Here is a 17,034-nt window from a genome sequence, read left to right on the forward strand (position 1 = left end):
CTCCAAGGACTGGTACTTCCTGACCATGTGCCCAAAGAATGTAAGACAGAACTTCAAAATCCATGCCTCCAAGGAACAGCTTGGTTTCACTCTCTCAAGGACAGACCTATTTGTTCTCTTGGTGGTCCATGGTATGTTCAATACTCATCTAAGCACCACAACTCAGAGGCATTGATTCTTCTGCTGTGAACCTCAGTCATTGTCCACTTAAGAAGTAGTATAAAAATTTTTATAAAGTTTTTTTAGATTCTAGGCCCTTTGTATTTTCATATACATTTAGAATCAGTTTGCCCATTTCTACAGAAGAACTTGGTGGAATTTTATTAGAGATTAAATTGAATCTACTAATGTCTTTCAACTTTTCCCCTGTCTTCTCCAAATCCATTATTTTGGTAGAGGCCAAGATATATAAAGTGCTTGTTTATATTCATTCCTTTTTCTATCTTCTTTCTATTTTCCAATCACTCCTCTGTAAAGTCTCAAGTAATCATTTTAAAATGGAATATGAAAATCTAGACTTATCACTCTGCTTCAACTCTCCCATACACTGAAACAAGATTCTTTACATGTCCTCATCTCAGAATACTGTTCACATTCCTTAGTTAGACCTGTCGGGTGCTTATCCACACGTGGACGTGTACAACCTGTGTTCCAGCTCCTTAAAAGCTGTGGTCTTTCTACCTGCTTTGCATGGCTCTACTTCCATAGAAATGTCTATCTCTATCTCTATCTACCTCTGTGTGTATATATGAATATATATTTGATTTTTTTTTGTTGGCTATAGGTTCTAATGCAAGGGACAGGTTCAGAATTAACTTTAAAAAAAATTCATTATTTTTATATGGGTACTGTCAAGTTGGATCTGACTGGTACAGGAGGAGATTGCCCCTCCTTCTCCAGCAGAGCAGCTGGTGGATTCAAACCACCACAGCTCCCTAAGAGTTAACTTTTTGAGGGAGCTCTGGTGGCCTAGTGGCAGGAAGCTGCACTGCAATCCCAGAGGCGCACAGTTCAAATCCACCAGATGCTCTGCTGGAGAAGGAGGGACAATCTCCTCCTGTACCAGTCAAATCTGATTTGACAGGACACGCACAAAAATAATAAAATAAAATTTAAAAAAAAAAGAACTTTCTGACATGAGAGTTTGGGAGGAGAATAGCATAAGAGTGGATAGCTAGTGAACATTGCACTGGAACAGATAAAGGAAAGAACTATTTAAAACGAATATATGATTAGGCATTATATGTACAACAACAACCCCAAATAAGAGGTTCATTGTAAAGAGGACTCGGGGTGAGGAAGGTAATTGTGCAACAGTGAATGTTTAAAAAAACAAAAAATGTGAACTGGAGGAAGGGGAAGGAAGAGGGGATAAAAATGTGCAACAGTGAATGAATGAAAATCAAACTTTTCTGTAAACTTTCATTAAAATCACAATTAAAATGAAAAAATAGAGATTAGATTGAATATATAGATCAGTTTGGGGAGAATTGTCATCTTAATGATACTGATCTTAAAGGTTGGGCAGTCTCTTCCCGTGAGATTAACTGCCTTTTGAAAACCCACCAGATGGTCAGTTATGGTTCAGTTCTGGCACTATGGTATACAACAAAAACAGTAATTCATAAATAATTATTTATATCTTGTTTCATTTCTCCTAGTAATATTTTGTCATTTTCAGTATCTAATTTTTTAAAATGCTTTTCAAGATACTTTATTTTTTATGCTATTTTAATTTTTCTTTTTTATACTATTTACAAATGGAACTGTTTTCTTAATTATTTTCGCAATGTTTGCTTCTAGTAGGTGTAACTACAGTTGATTTTTATGGCTTGATCTTATATTCTGTGACTTTGTCCAGTTTATTAGTTCTGGTAGTGGCTTTGTAGATTCCTTAGCATTTTTTATGTTCAGGATCCTATCTTCAAATAAAGACTCTTTTACTTCTTTCCAATCTGGATGTCTTTAATACACTACTTAGTTATTATTTATTACACAACTTGTAACTGGTGATCATGGGATTTGAACTTGTTCCACGTGCCCCTCTCCCCTAAAACTATCCTCTTCCTATCAAACTAGTGGTTTCAAAGTATTCTATGATCTCAACTCAAAAGGATTAGCTTTTCCTGGAAACTTGTTCAAAATGCAGAAGAATCTTAAGCTTTACCCAGATCTCCTTCATCATAATCTGCATTTATTTATTTAATTTTTTACTATGGAACGCGTCACGAATTTGCGTGTCTTCCTTGCGCAGGGGCCATGCTCATAATCTACATTTTAACAAGGTTTCCGAGGAATTTGTGTGCAGAAAAGAGTTTGGGAAGTATCAGCCTACGCTCTGTCCAGCAGAAATGATTTATAGTTGCTGCCAGGCCTTTATACCTATTCTTGGACATTCTGGGAACACTGTTTCTCCTTTCCTTCCTTCTCCCTTCATGGCTTGAGTTTGAGTTTTTAGATCTCCCTTCAGATTTGAAGGGAGCTTTGGTGGCTTAGTGGAGAGAGAATTGTGCTGCCAACGCAAAGACAAGCAGTTCAAATCTACCTCTTGCTCTTCTGAAGGAAGATGGGCAGTCTCTTCCCTTGTGATCTACAGCCTCTCAAAACCCACTGGAGAGTCAGCTATGAGTCAGTTATGACTCAACAGCACTGGGACCCTTTTTGAGTCAAGACTTGTAGGGAGCTCTGGTGGCCCAGCCTGTAGGGAGTTGTACTGCTAACCCTAAGGCCTTGCCGTCTAGATGGTTCAAAGCCACCAGTGGATCCAAGGAGGAAAGATAGACAGTCTCCTCCTGTGCACTTTATAGCCCTTGAAAACTCAATATAGGGTTAGTGAGGAGGTGGTTCAGACTCCACAGCAAGAGAGTAACTAGTAAGTCAAGACATGGTATGTTGCTGGTTCTGGATAATTCCTAGCCTGCTGCCCTAATGCTTTCACTGGTCAGTGATTCAGTGACATTTACCAAGAGATTGAAAACTCCTTGTGAGACTTAACAATGCCTTACACATAGTGTTGTTGTGTCCAGTTGATTTGACTGACTCATAGCTGATCTGCTGTTGAGTTTTCCTAGGCTGTAAATCACACAGGAGCAGACTGCCCATCATCTTTCTACCACAAAGCACTTGGTGGATTTGAACAACTTGCCTTTGTGTTGATAGCACAACTCCTTAGCACTAAGCCATCAGAGTTTCCTTACAGAGTTGTTGTTGTGGTTGTTGTTGATCTGAACCCTGTCCTGTCCTGGACCATCATCAGCATCTCTGATATACTTGAACCCATGGCTGCAGTCACTGTGTTTCTGTGTCATTGGAGGATCTTCATCTCTTTAGCTGACCCTCCACCTTTCTGAGCATGATATCCCTTTCCAACCCTCTCCTAGCAACATGAGCCTTTCCTACTACACATCGTAAGTGTTCAGTAAATAGATGGCACATTTATTTCTGTACTGGTAAAAGCATGGACCTTGGGTTGAAAAATTGCAGTTATGAGTCGAGCTGCTTTTCAACTCATAACAGCCCCATGTGACTGAATAAAACTGTCCCCTGTTCAAGCCTTTCCAGGTTGCAGTCTTTATGAAAAAGATCCTGGTTATACAAAGGGTTACGTACTTGACTGCTAACCAGTAAGCATTTTGAATGCTCAGTGGGAGCAGACCTGGTGTTCTCCCCAGGGGAGCAACCCTGCTCTTTCCCAGAGGGCCCCTGCACATTGGGATGGACTGGATGCAAGCAAAGTACAAAACAAAACCACACAGCAATGAGTTAGCAGCCGAGGACTTAACCATTGTGCCAGCGGGGCTCCTTGAGGGTCAGACTGTCTGGGCACAGCTGCTAGCTTTACTGGAATCGTGTTCTATCACCTCCCTGAGCCACATTTTCATCTGTGAAATGAATTTTTTTAAAGAGTCCCCACCTCAGGATTATTATGATAATTCATTGAGTTAGTACTTGAAAAGAGGTAGGGTGCACATAGTCACCATTCAGTTAGCCATCAAATGTTAGCCAGCAAAATAATTTTCTGTTCATTTATCTGATGAAGCAGTTCACCTCCCTTTGTATTTTACTTGAATGACATTGGACAGTTTCTTTAATCTCTGGGTCTTGGATTAACCATCTTTTAAACCAGCCATCTTGGATTGATCATTTTTAAAAGGATGAGGATGGCAGAAATCAGTGTTTGTGAAATGCTTAGTATAAAGTGGAAACTCAAGGTCCTGGTGGGAGGGCCCATGTTGCCATAATGCTTAGGGTCACTGTGGCTTCTTGTTTGTTGACATGTTTTCCTGCCAGAGTATTCTCTTCATTGCTCTATCTGTTTTTGTTTTGTGTGCTTTTGCTTGCTCCATGTATTTGCAAATTTGGAGCAAAAATCGTGTTCAGATGTCTTCAGGATTCATTCTTTAGTTCTCTGCAATATGAGCTTACTGAGCCCTGGAGTTCCCCTAGGGAGGTGGGTCTCAACTAGGATTGGAGGATTCCGTTTCAGAAGAGGGTGAAACTGGAACAGCTTGTTTGATAACCAGAGGAGATTGTAATCCTCTGCCTGGGAATCACATCCCATATCATAGAGCAAAAATATCAGGAGTTTTTTAGAGGGCAAATACAGAACACATATGTTTCTTTTTTTTCACTAGGGGTATAGAACCTCCATAATCACTTTGAGGGGCACAGCATAGCCCCTAAAAGGCGACAAGGTCCATGTACTGCTGTGTGTACCACATGTTTCTGATTGGTGAGAGAGTGATTATATACATAGAGACCAGTAATAACCTACATAAGGTTATGCTGATTTCTGGTTATTCAGTGTTTTCAAATCCATATATTTTGATCCTCACTTTACAGAAGTGAATCTGGACTAATAAATGAGGACACAGAGTCCAGCAAAGTTGACTGTCTAAGGAAGCATAGCTGAGGAGTTAGGCTCTAATTCTCTGTTCTTATTCTACGGTCCTAGACTTATGCTTTCCCCAGTATATGAAACCTGCTGGAGTAGTTTTAGTCCTGGTGAAAGAGAAATAAAAACCTGGCACCTTCTTGGTGAGGGATTTGTATCATCTAGATGGATACTTCTACCCAGAGCAGAGCAATGGTTCTTAAACATCAGCTTGGAAATTTAAAACTATGTTTTGATGTGTGTTGCAGGGTAAGACTGAGATTGTTATTTCCAAGCTTCCATTTCATGTGGCTACAGCTTTCCACAGATACCACTTTGAGTAGCAAGGAGCAAGAGACTTTTTAAAATACTAATGCTAGAACCCCATTCTCAGAAATTCTGGTTTTTAATTGGTCTGGGACGAGATAAGTATTTTCAAAAGTTCTTCAGGCTATTCTAGGTACCAAGTTGGGAACCACTGTCCCAGGCATACAGATAGATTTTGAGGGGTGAATTGATTTTCTTTTTTTAAAGAGGCTCAACTATGTCATTTATTGTTCTTAAGTACTGGACCAAATTCCATCTACAACTGGGTTGTTTTACAACTCAGAAGTCTGCATGCAAGGCAGAGGTGAAGTAAGGAGCTGCTTATGAGGTTTTCCATCAATTTCAACAACTAAGAAATAGTGAGAAGAGTTGGGACCTCAGAAGGCTTTTAGGACCAAATAGTAGGCTCTGTGTCCAGGAGAAAACGAATATACTTACCATTAATATTAATGCTCACCCACAGCTCTACTAAATGACCATAATTCACAAAAAATGCTATGCTGCTATTTTTATGTGCTGTTGAGTCACCACAACTCTTAGCAACCCCATGCACAGCAGCTCTGGACTCTGTCCTGTTCTGTGCCAGTCTTACTAATTCCGACGCACCAACCTCCATTGCCCAGTTACTGTGTCAATCCATCTCCTCTGGTGTCTTCCTCTCCTGTGCTGTCCCTCCACCCTTTAAAACATGATGCCGTTCTTCAAGGATTGATCTTTCCTGACCACATGCCCAATGTGTGTGACATGGAGCTTCAAAATCATAGCCTCTAAAGAGAAACTTGGTTTCACCCTCTCCCAAGAGAGACCTATTTGTTTTCTTCATAGTCCATAGTATATTCAGGACTAGTCTCCAGCACCACAACTCAAAGGCATCAATTCTTCTGTTATCCTTAGTCGTTGTCCAGCTTTCTGAAGCATGACAAGTAATTTCAAAGACCATGGCCTGGATTAGGCACACCTTAGTCTCTAGGCTGACATCATTGCTTTTCAGCACTCTGGAGAGGTCCCTGACAGCACATTTTCTGAGTGTAATTTGTCTTTTGATTTCCTGACTGCTGGTGTTAAGAATGTTGATTGTGGAACCGAGCAAGCTGTAATTGTTAACACTCTCAATCTTTAAAAAAAATGCTATAGTCCAAAATATCTGTATATGTTCATTAAAATTAATAAAATAATTTTTTTAAATGCTATAGTGGAGTTTAAAACAACTACAGATTTATGTTCCAGTTAAACTAGTAAGCATCAAGTCTTGAACCTGTACAGGTGAGAAAGTTCATTCAAGTATTAGGTTATGTTTCTGGTCTCTTGTCTCTAGTACCATTACAGAGATACTTAGAAAATGCTTTGGAAAGTAAGGGAACAAGAGAATAATTATCACCCCCACCCCCGTGAGGATCTGAGAGAGGTTCTGGAAGGAAGAAATATTTTAACTGGACCTTGAAGGGTAGGTAATGCTTGAAATAGGCAATTTCAAGGGCCATGCATCCTGACTAACTGCATCTTCCTGAAGACTTGAAAAATAGGAAGTATTCCTGGAAAGACATGGGATTATTCTGACCTAGGGGTTCACAACAGGGTTGGGTGTTGCCTTTTTGTTATTTTTCATAAGTGGTATAAATACTGTATAATCCTGAAAAATTGGGAAATACGGATAAAATTTTAAAAACAAAATCCACCATCAGATGAACCAGATAACATGTTTTTTCTCTTAAATCTTTCTAAAGGTAAATTATAGAAAGAAATCCCTGCTAGGCAGTGCTTTATACCTTATTATTTTTACTAAAGCTTGGACTATAATAATACATGATCATTTTAATGGCTATATAAGTGGATAAATTGATATATTGTCATTTAACCCATTCCTCTAACATTGGACATTTTACTTTCTAGATGGAGAGAGCTAGTTTATTATTTTTAATTATCCTATGGTGAACATTTTGTTTTGTACATTTTTTGTATACTTGCTTTCATTTTCTTAGCACATTTAGGGATATAAATTGCAAGGTCAAAAAGTACGTACTTTTAGGGGGCTTCTTGTATAGAGTGCCAGATTCCATCTACCTCACCCTGTGTTGTTCCAGTTTATCATCTGTTCAGCCATATGAAAACCATGGCATTTTTACATCCAGGACTGATACTGTCGTCTTGATTTCAGCTATTCTTCCTGCACTTCTGAATCGCCTTTGGTTGCCAATTTAAATATTATCACTGTTCCAAAACTCTTGCTTATTCTAGGAAAATGCTTTGCCATTTTTTAAATTCTTTAACCTTCTTCAAAAATTGATTTATTGATGATATCTTGGTTGAGGATGTCCACTTCCTGCCTAGTTTTCAAAAATTCAAGAGTTTTTATTGGCAGCTTGGCTAGTAATATAGATTTGTCTTCTTTATATTTTAGTTAGATGAAATTGGAGCCCAAGAATAAAAATTAAAGACCGAGACTTGAAATTCAAGTCCAAGAGACAAAAAAGGGCAGGATTTCTTTCTCCCACATGAAGCAGTCACATTTTAACAACTGACAAATGAGGGCTAGCAAAGGGCTCTGAAGAGGTAGGGCTGGTGTCTCAGATAACTGATCAAGTGGAGAAAGTCCTCTGATGGAGAGGAAATCAAACACTGAATGCAACCACCAGCCTTAGACTTTCCCTTTCTACCCAGGAAGAAAGAAGAAAATCTGTTTGTTGTTTTATTCAAGGCAGACCCCTAAGAGCAAACCCTTCCCTTTGCACTTGTGTCTAGGAGCATTTCCAAGGGAAATGGTGATACTGCTTGTTGGAAGCTAGAATAGGAGAGATAATTTTTCTTTTTTAGGGGTTACCCATGTATACTGCTTTAATTACTTACTGCATATATTTTGCTTTAAACTTTTGTTTTTATACAGCTGTTTTGTTTGGTTTTTTTAATTGTGATATTAGTGAAAGTTTACAGAAAGATTGGGTTTTCCTTCATTCTTGAAACAGCGTTTTCTCCCTGCTCATTCTCCTGATCTACTTTCTAATGCACATCTTGTTTCAGATTATTAGTTGGCAGGCGTAGAAGTAATCATCTGTTCCTCTCAAATATTCCTTTTCTTCACCTGTTCTAACAGTGGTCTTGTGCAGTATTTATCCTATTGTGACTGAGGTTATTTCACTCAACATGATATCTTCCTGACTCATCCATATTGTGTAGTGTTTTACAAGTTCATTGTTTTCAGTACTGTATATTATTCCATTGTACAAATGTACTACAATTTTTCTATTCATTTGTTTGTTGATAGGTAGGCACTTAGACTATTTCCATCTCTTCCCTATTGTGAATTACGGTTCATTAAATATAGGTATGCAACAGCTAGATCTTTTTAAAAAAAGCTTTACTTGCCCTCAACTCAAAAGATTAGACAAGAACCTTTGGGGACAGTGAGTTTGTATTAATGAGGGAAGAGCAACTCCGGAAACGAGGATGGAAATGGCACCGCAACTCAAAGAATGTAGTTACTGTCACTGAAATTTTGTATGTAGAAGCTGTTCAATTAGTGTATATTTTTCTGTGTATGTCCTCAACAACAAAATAAATTTTTATTTTTAATTGTTCTGTGTTTACCTAGGGAGTTCTGGTGGCCTAATGGTAAAGAACTGTACTGGCAAATCAAAGGCACCCTGTTCGAATCCACCAGCTGTTCCATGGAAGAAAGATGAACAGTCTCCTCCCATGCAGTTTACTGTCTCTCAAAACTTTCTAGAAGGTCAGCTATGAGTCAGATCTGACTTGACAGTACAGAACAGTAACAACAGCTTCCTAAATGAAAGCTGTTCATAAATCTTTTGGCAGGTTTGCAGTGTGTTGTATTGCAAATAAAAGACCACACATTGCCTGTGGTTCGAAATCACCCACCCTCTGACTCAACAGTACAGTACAGCTTTTGTGTTTGTACATATAAACATATGTGGCAACTCAAATTTACACACACACACACAGTTATGTGCCATCAAATCAGAACAATCATAGTAGAACCTTCAGTGAGTTTTCAGACATAGTAAATTGAGCGAGATTGCCCATCTTTCTCTCTTAGAGCAAGAGTGAGAGTGCGTGTGTGTGTATTTGTTGCTCCAAATTTTCAGAGACAGTAAATCACATGGGAGGAGATTGCCTATCCTTCTCCCGCAGAGAAACTAGTGGATTGGAACCCTGTGCCTTTGGGATTGCAGCACAGTTTCTATATGAGCCCCAGTGGTCTACTGCGTTACAATTTTAAAAATAGATTTGTTTTTACAAAATAGAAGATACAATGACAGGGAAACTCCTAATGTACATTGGACACTCATATGCAAGTTCAAGCTGAAGTTGAAGAAAATTATATCAAATCCACAGGAACAAAAATTTGACTTTCAGTCTATCCCACTCAAATTTTAAAACCATCTCATGAACAGGTTTGAGGCCTTGAACACCCATGAGTGAAAACCAAATGAGCTGTGGGATATCCATGAAGAACGCAAAAGGTCAGTACAAAGGCAGAAAAGGAAGAAAAGACCAAGATGGATGTCAAATGAGATTCTGAATATTGCATTGGAGTTCTAAGAAGCCAAAGCTAAAGGAAGAAATCAAGAAATTAAAGAACTGAACAGAAGATTCAAAGGGCAGCTCAGGAAGACAAAGCAAAGTATTATAATGAAATGTGCAAAGAGCTGGAAGTCAAGGGCCGAACTTGCTCAGCATTTTTTAAGTTCAAGGAATTGAAAAACAAATTCAAGCCACTAGTGACAATACTTAAGGATGCTTTGGGCAGAATATTAAATGATCCAAGAAGCACTAAAAAAGATCGAAGGATTATACAGAGTCATTGTACCAGAAAGAATTGTCTGGCATGAAAGAATTTAATGAAACAACTTATGAGCAAGAAGCTTTGGTGATGAAGGAAGAAGTTCAAGCTTCTCTGAAAGAATTGGCAAAAAACCTGGCTCCAGGAATAGACAGTATACCAACTGACATATTTCAACAAACAGACACTGCCCTGGATGTGCTCACCAAGTTGTGCCAAGAAATCTGGAGGACAGCCACTTGGACAACAGACTGGAAGAGATCTCTATTTCTTCCTATTCCAGAGGAAGATGACCCAACAGAGTGGAAATTATTGAACAATATCATTAATATCACATGCAAGCAAGATTCTTCTGGTAATTATAAAAAAATGACTGGAGAAGCACATCAATAGAGAACTGCCAGATGTGCAGGCTGGATTTAGAAGAATGAATGTTACTAGGTATATGACAGCTAATGTTAGATGGATCCTAGCTGAAAGCAGTGAGTACCAGAGGAATGTCAGTGTTTTATTGATGATGCAAAGCCATTTGACTGAGTGGATCACAACAAACAATGGCTGACTCTAAGAATGGGAATCCCAGAACATTTTGATTGTGCTTATGCAAAACCTGTACTTGGACAAGGAGGCATTCATCAGGACAGAGCAAGGAGACAGTGCATGGTTCAAAGTTGGAAAGGGTGTATGCCAGGGATGTATTCTGTCTCCATACCTTTTCAATCTGTATGCAGGACAGATCATCAGGGAGGCTGGACTGTATGAGGAGGAATGGATTGGAGGAAGATTCATCAACATCCTGCATTATGCAGATGACACTACCCTGCTTGCTGAAACTGAGGAGAACCTGAAGCGCTTGCTGCAGAAGATCAAAAACTGCAGCCTTCAGTATGTATTGAAGTGCAATATCAAGAAAACAAAGATTCTCACCACTGGGCCAATTGGCAGAATCATCATTGATGGTCAAGAGCTTGAAATTGCCAACAGTTTTAGTTTCCTTGGCTCCACAGTCATCACTCTTGGTACTAGCATTAAGGACATCAAGAGAAGAATTGCATTGGGAAAATCGGCTGTCAGGGACCACTCCAGAGTACTGAAGAGCAACAGCGTCAGTTTGGAGATTAAGGTACACCTGATTCAGTCTTTGCAGTTGCTCGTTATGCATCAGACAGCTGGATAATAACTGGCAATGATAGAAGGAGAATTGATGCCTTTGAGCAGTGGTGCTGGAAAATAATGTTGAATATACCATGGACCACTAGGAGAACAAACAAGTTCATCCTAGAGAGGGTGAAACTGGGTTGCTCCTTGGAGGCAAGGATTCTGAAGCTTCATCTGATGTACTTTGGACATGTTACAAGGAGGGCCTGGTTTTGGAGAGAGACATCATGTTTGGGAGGGTGAAGGAACAGCACAAGAGAGGAAGACCCTTGATGAGATGGATTGATTCAGTCTTGAGGGTAATGGGAGAACATGTGTCGGAGACCGTGAGGTTGGTGCAGGATAGAGCAGGGTTTAGGGCTCTTGTACATAGGGTTGCTATGAGCCTCAAGCAACTCGACGGCACAGAACAACCACAACACAGAGCCTTATTCTGTGACTATGTAAGCTATTAACTTGCAGGGAAACAGTAGAGACTTTATAGAGACTCTGTACTGTCTTTACAACTCTACTGTATCAACATTTATTTCAAAATATAAAAATATTTTTTAAAAAAGAATTTCCTTTAAAGACTGCCCTGTTCTCACCCCTACTTCTACTGAACTCCAGATTACCAAATACAGTACAATGATCTTTACCATTTTCTACTGTTTTTATTGGGAGTAAAACAGTTTTTTAACTATATATTTTCTAACGAACATCGTAACTGAATTCATATGAACTGGCAAATGCTTAGAAAACTTAATAGAGGCCGAGACATTCTGTGAGCACATTGCTTTTAAGACTTTGATCCTGTTATCTATAAAATGTGCACCAGGATCAGAACTTTAAACATTTAAAGGCAGTTCCACAACTTGTGGTTTATATAAAAAAATGCAAATGTATATATGTTTTAGACAAGCCCCTCCTGGAATTTCCATGCCTCGTACAACTGAATTTCAGGGGGAAAGATCACCAGAAAGAGAGAGAATGTGTATTAGCTTGGTGGAAGAAGACAAAAGACAAGGTGATCGACCAGGAGGCTGTGTGTGGTTTTCGTTTAGGAGAGCGGAGATGAGGGACAGAGACAGAGCCGTAGGAAGGGGGGTGGACCAAGAAGGAAGATGCAGAAACACATCCAATATAATATAGTGATTCATTATAGACAACAGGCATCCTTGGCCAGGCACAGAGCATTTCTAATTCCTTGAGGAGGTGAAGAGCTGTTATTTGGGGTACCTTGTGCTGGTTCAAATCATCAAAGAGATGATTTGACCAGTATTGCTGAGGAGAAAATTTTGAAGCCAGAAAAGGAGCTCTGGTGGAGTTGCATGAGCCACGAACTAAAAGACAGTGGTGGTGGTTCGATTCTACAACCAACTCTGAGGGAAAAAAGATGAGCAGCTTCCTCTTGCAGCTATGCCCAGTGTGAGTGAGTGAGTGAGAAGATGATCTTCCTTGGCTTTAATTCCCAGGTGACTATTCCTCATGCAGATATTTACTGTGTGCCTGCTCTGCACTCGTGATAGTTTGAACAGCTCTTAATGTCCAGGTGGAGAAAGCAAAGGATATGCAAATAAACATTACATGTTCTGTATGTCAAGCAGATTTATCCATGAAGAGAAATGCAACAGGATAAGCTTGTGTAGAAATGGATCTTGGGAGCCCAGAGAATGCTATTTTAATAAGATAGCCCATGAAGGCTTCCCAGAGGAGACGTTTGAGGGAGACCTGAATTGGGGGTGAGATGAATGAAGCAGTTGTCTGTGGAAAGGGAATTCTGACAGAGGGTACAGTGGAGAGTGGGAGAGGGGTTATTATGATCGGGCTACTGCAGGGTGACCAGTGTGGCTGGAGCAAATGAGCAGAGAGATGGAAGTGGGAGTTGATGAGGTCAGTGCCCTTTTAGAGAAGGCTTGCAGGAAAATAGGAGCTCCGTTACCATGAACTTGTTGTCATAGGAGAAATGAGAATTAACAGAACATTACGGAGCTTTATTTCCTTCTTTCGGAGTCGTTGTCCCTGGGTGTACAGACACTGTTACCTAAGGGTTAGAGGTTTGAATCTCCCCAGAGGTGACTTGGAAGAAACACCTGATGATCTGCTCCTAAAATATGAGCTATTGAAAACCCTGTGGAGTGCAGTTCTGCTGTGACTCACACAAATGAGACGTCAACTTGGCAGCAGCTGGTGGAGAAAGATCCAGCAGGAAAAGGTTGAAGGGACACTGATCCTGAAGTGGGGAGATGTGGCTCCTCAATCATAGACTTCACTTCCACCCTGGTGTTGCTGACCTAACTCACTTTGCACCTCATTTCTGAAACCTCATTTCTGAAATGGAGCTACTGTACCCTGTAGTCCTCTTGGGGCCATTTGTGAGGCAGCACCTTCAAAGGTCCCAGCTCCTTGGAGGGAATCTGACTCCGGGTTAGCTAGACACGAAGGGGGTGTTACTTTGTCTGTCCCAGGGTGATCGATGGTCACCATTCCAACTAGATCTCTTTTCTTCCAAACAGGACTGGTTATCGAGAGTCCTGCTGCTTCTCTCTCTCATATGCGAAATGAGAGCCTTCTATGTCCCTGGGGTTGCTCCAATCAATTTCCACCAGAATGACCCTGTAGAAATCAAGGTAAGTGAATTCCTGGAGCCTGGGAGTCCCATGTGCCAGGTACTCCAGCTAGAGGATCATGGGGTGCTGTTCTAGGGAGCTGTTCGTGTGCAGATGTGGCCCTGTGCAGAGAACAAAGGCCTGTGGCATTCCCTGTGAAGAGAAGGCTCAATGCATGGGCCAGAAGCTGAGTGCCCTCGGGTACTCTGCCTCTGACCCTCTACCTCTCTGCGCCTCTGCCTGAGAGCAGATCTTTCTATCTTTGTGTCTCTCCCTCTCTTTGTCTCTGTGTTTATGCTTCTGACTCTATGTTGTCGTCTCCATGTGTACGTGTGTTTCTGTCACTCAGCCTGCTGCCTCCTCTGTAATGTCTTCGCTTCTGTCTTTCATCTGCTTTGTCCTCTCTGTTCCTAGCTTTCTCAGCCTGACTTGGACACAGCCTCTTTAATTTTTCAGTCTTAGTTTCTACTATCAGCAATGTCGTCCAGTTTGTTATGTCCTGAATTGTGTACTGAACCACCCAAGTGTTGATAAATGAAATAATGTTAAGTGGCTCATAAATATATTTTACTTTAATAGCTGTTTTCTTTTTATGTACATTATAAAAATATTAGCTAATATATCAACCTGTAATTTTATGGCAGTCATGGTTAGTTTTCTACTCTTAATAGAGATATAGTATTTGTTTAATAAATTTTCACTTAAATGAGTCAAAACAAGTAAATAGTAAAAGAAGTGGTAAGTACTAAGTTTTATGTAAACAGTATATGCATGCTACACAGTTTTTGCAAATTCCAAGACCTCCTTGCATGTTGTGCATGTATATTTTATTTCTTTGGGCATGTTTTATGTGAAAAATACCACAGATAGGGTTAGTTGGTGAATGAATGATAAGGGTTTGGGGTGCCTTGTGCTGGTTCAGAGTCCAGAGGACAGCCATCCAGCTGGGCTACCTGCCCACTTTTGAACCATTAGCTGTGGCAAGGATGGAGAATGGAGACTAGTGGTTAAGCAAGGGTGTTGGGAAGACTGGCAGCTTGATTTATGTCTCTACAATGATGGATTCTTGCTGGTATTCTCAGAACCCCAGTGAAGGAGTGTCATGTAGTCTGAAGTGATTTTTGTGTGGGGGATTTATGGATGAGACTCTGAGGTCAGCACTTGTGAGGGAAATAGTATTAGATGGGGAAAACTGAAGCTAGAATGGCACTTTAGATGTGTTCAAGTGAGGCAAGGGGACCAAGCCCTTTTCCTGTGCATGGACTACAGTTGGATCCACATTGTTTTCAGGTAGGCACTGTGCTTACATAGAATAGGGCAAATTGTGGTCTTGGCAAAGAGTATTGAATATCCCATGGACTGTCAAAAGAATAAATAAATCTGTGTTGGAGAAAGTGTAGCCAGAATGCTTCTTAGAGGCAGGGATGGTGAAATTCATCTCATGTTCCTGGAGGGGCAAGTCAAGGTGGAGGATCAGCAATAGAGAGAGTGGCCCTCACGGAAATGGATTGACACAGTGACTGTAACTGTGGCCTCAGACATGACAAAGGTGGTGAGGATGGTGTAGAATAGGACATGGTTCATATCTGTTGTTCATAGGATTGCTGTGAGTTGTATTTCACTTTTTGACATCTGACAACAGGACAGAAAGCAAAAGCAGCAGAAGGTTTAAAACCCAAGGCAGGAGGGAGCTTGATGGATGTTCAAGAAATTGAGAAAAACTGCTAAGGATAGGAATAAGGAGATTTATGGAGATTTCTTTGTGCCTCAGATTTTTTTCCTTACTTGGAATTACTTCTTAGGAAAGATTCTCAGAAGTAGCATTATTGGGTCGGAGGATATCAGCATGTTCATGACTCACTATCTGTTGAATTTGATTGTGTTTTAAACTAAATTGGTAATGCAATCTAAAACAAATGAAATGCAGAATAATTCCGAATTGTGCTGAGGATGCTGTAGCCTCATGTCTGCTGCGGTTCATTTCCCTCTCAGACAGTTATTGTCAAGTGAACTGAAGAGGTTGAGAGTACCAGGGAGGGTTTGCTAAAATGGTCATGTTGATCTGAGATTGTTAATGGATTCAGAATTATGGCCTCTTTTCCCCCACCAGGCTGTGAAGCTCACCAGCTCTCGAACCCAGCTTCCTTATGAATACTACTCGCTGCCCTTCTGCCAGCCTACCAAAATAACCTACAAGGCAGAGAATCTGGGTAAGTTCTTCCTTCAGACCACTCTCAACCTGTTGCTAAGTTCTTTTCATAATAATGCTGTTAGTCCATTTAATCCTGTCATAATCAACCCTGAGGAGGTAGTTACTGTTTTCATTTCCATTTTACAGATTAAATGATTTGGCTGTTATTTTACTGTTGAGTAAGAGCCTTGGTAGGCTTTGAATCCACACAGCCTAACTTCAGAGTTGAAACCTTTTGTTGACACTCAGCACTGGCTCTCCCTTAATTTTGTTAACTACTTCTGACTTAGGACTTTTGTCACCTAGTCTGATTTTGAGAAGTCCTGTTGGTACAGTGGTTAAGTACTGGCTGCACAACCAAAAGGAAGGCTGGTGGTTCAAACTCACCAGCACCTCTGAAAGAGAAACGATCTAATGATCTGCCCCCATAAAGATCACAGCCTGGAAGCCCTCGGGGGCAGTTCTGCTCTGTCACAGATGGTCACTCTGAGTTGGGATCAACTTGATGGCAGTGGGTATTAGTAGTAGTGCTTGCTCTCTGCTTGTCTCTGTGTTATGTCTCAAAGATAAAAATGTGAAGCAGTGCTCCTCCTGGCCTTACGGGATTTAAGAGACTTTCTTCTCCTCTCATATCTTGGAAAGAGAAAGTGCAAAATGTTTTTGAACAGCTGCGTGAAGAGTTGTCTTCTCTGTCAGGTTTATATATGGCTCCTTCTGGAACCCTTAGCTGATAGGAACATAGACTGCCAGCTTTGAGTTCCAATCCAGATGTGTTGCAGACCGAGGGTAAAGTATTTTTATAATTATTAATAATGAGACAGACAACCAAGAATGAGATAGAACAGAGAGCATGAAAACAGGGGGCCAGCAGTTATGAAGGGCCTGCATTCCAGCTTCCCTGTATCTTTACTGAAAATTGCCAGGGAGTAAATCATCAAGAGAATTCAGTGCAAATGAAGCTAAGGTCTTTCTATTGCAAACCTTCCCCTTGACCCAGGAGGGGGAGGGGTCAGCAAATACAATGCAAGAATCTGGTAAATCCTTAAAGATTGCCTTGGTGCCTCAGGGTGAATTCCAACCTGAAATAGCATTCACTTTA

At 40.4% G+C, this 17,034-nt stretch overlaps 1 protein-coding gene across 2 annotated transcripts in view; it reads left to right on the top strand.

Annotated features, from left to right (window-relative positions):
- The window catches only part of TM9SF4 (transmembrane 9 superfamily protein member 4), a 48,412-nt gene that overhangs the window by 9,987 nt on the left and 21,391 nt on the right, over window positions 1-17,034 (top strand). For both annotated transcript variants that reach the window (XM_006881431.1, XM_006881430.1), the window contains exons 2-3: window positions 13,652-13,765; window positions 15,855-15,954. Coding sequence is in view for 1 of the 2 variants with exons in the window: in XM_006881430.1 (XP_006881492.1) it covers window positions 13,652-13,765; window positions 15,855-15,954 (214 nt within the window). In the remaining variant the exon portion in view is untranslated. The remainder of the gene's footprint in view (window positions 1-13,651; window positions 13,766-15,854; window positions 15,955-17,034) is intronic.

The sequence above is a fragment of the Elephantulus edwardii genome, unplaced genomic scaffold, assembly GCF_000299155.1.
Source record: "Elephantulus edwardii isolate Elephantulus edwardi_28Jun2011 unplaced genomic scaffold, EleEdw1.0 scaffold00015, whole genome shotgun sequence".
Taxonomy (NCBI): domain Eukaryota; kingdom Metazoa; phylum Chordata; class Mammalia; order Macroscelidea; family Macroscelididae; genus Elephantulus; species Elephantulus edwardii.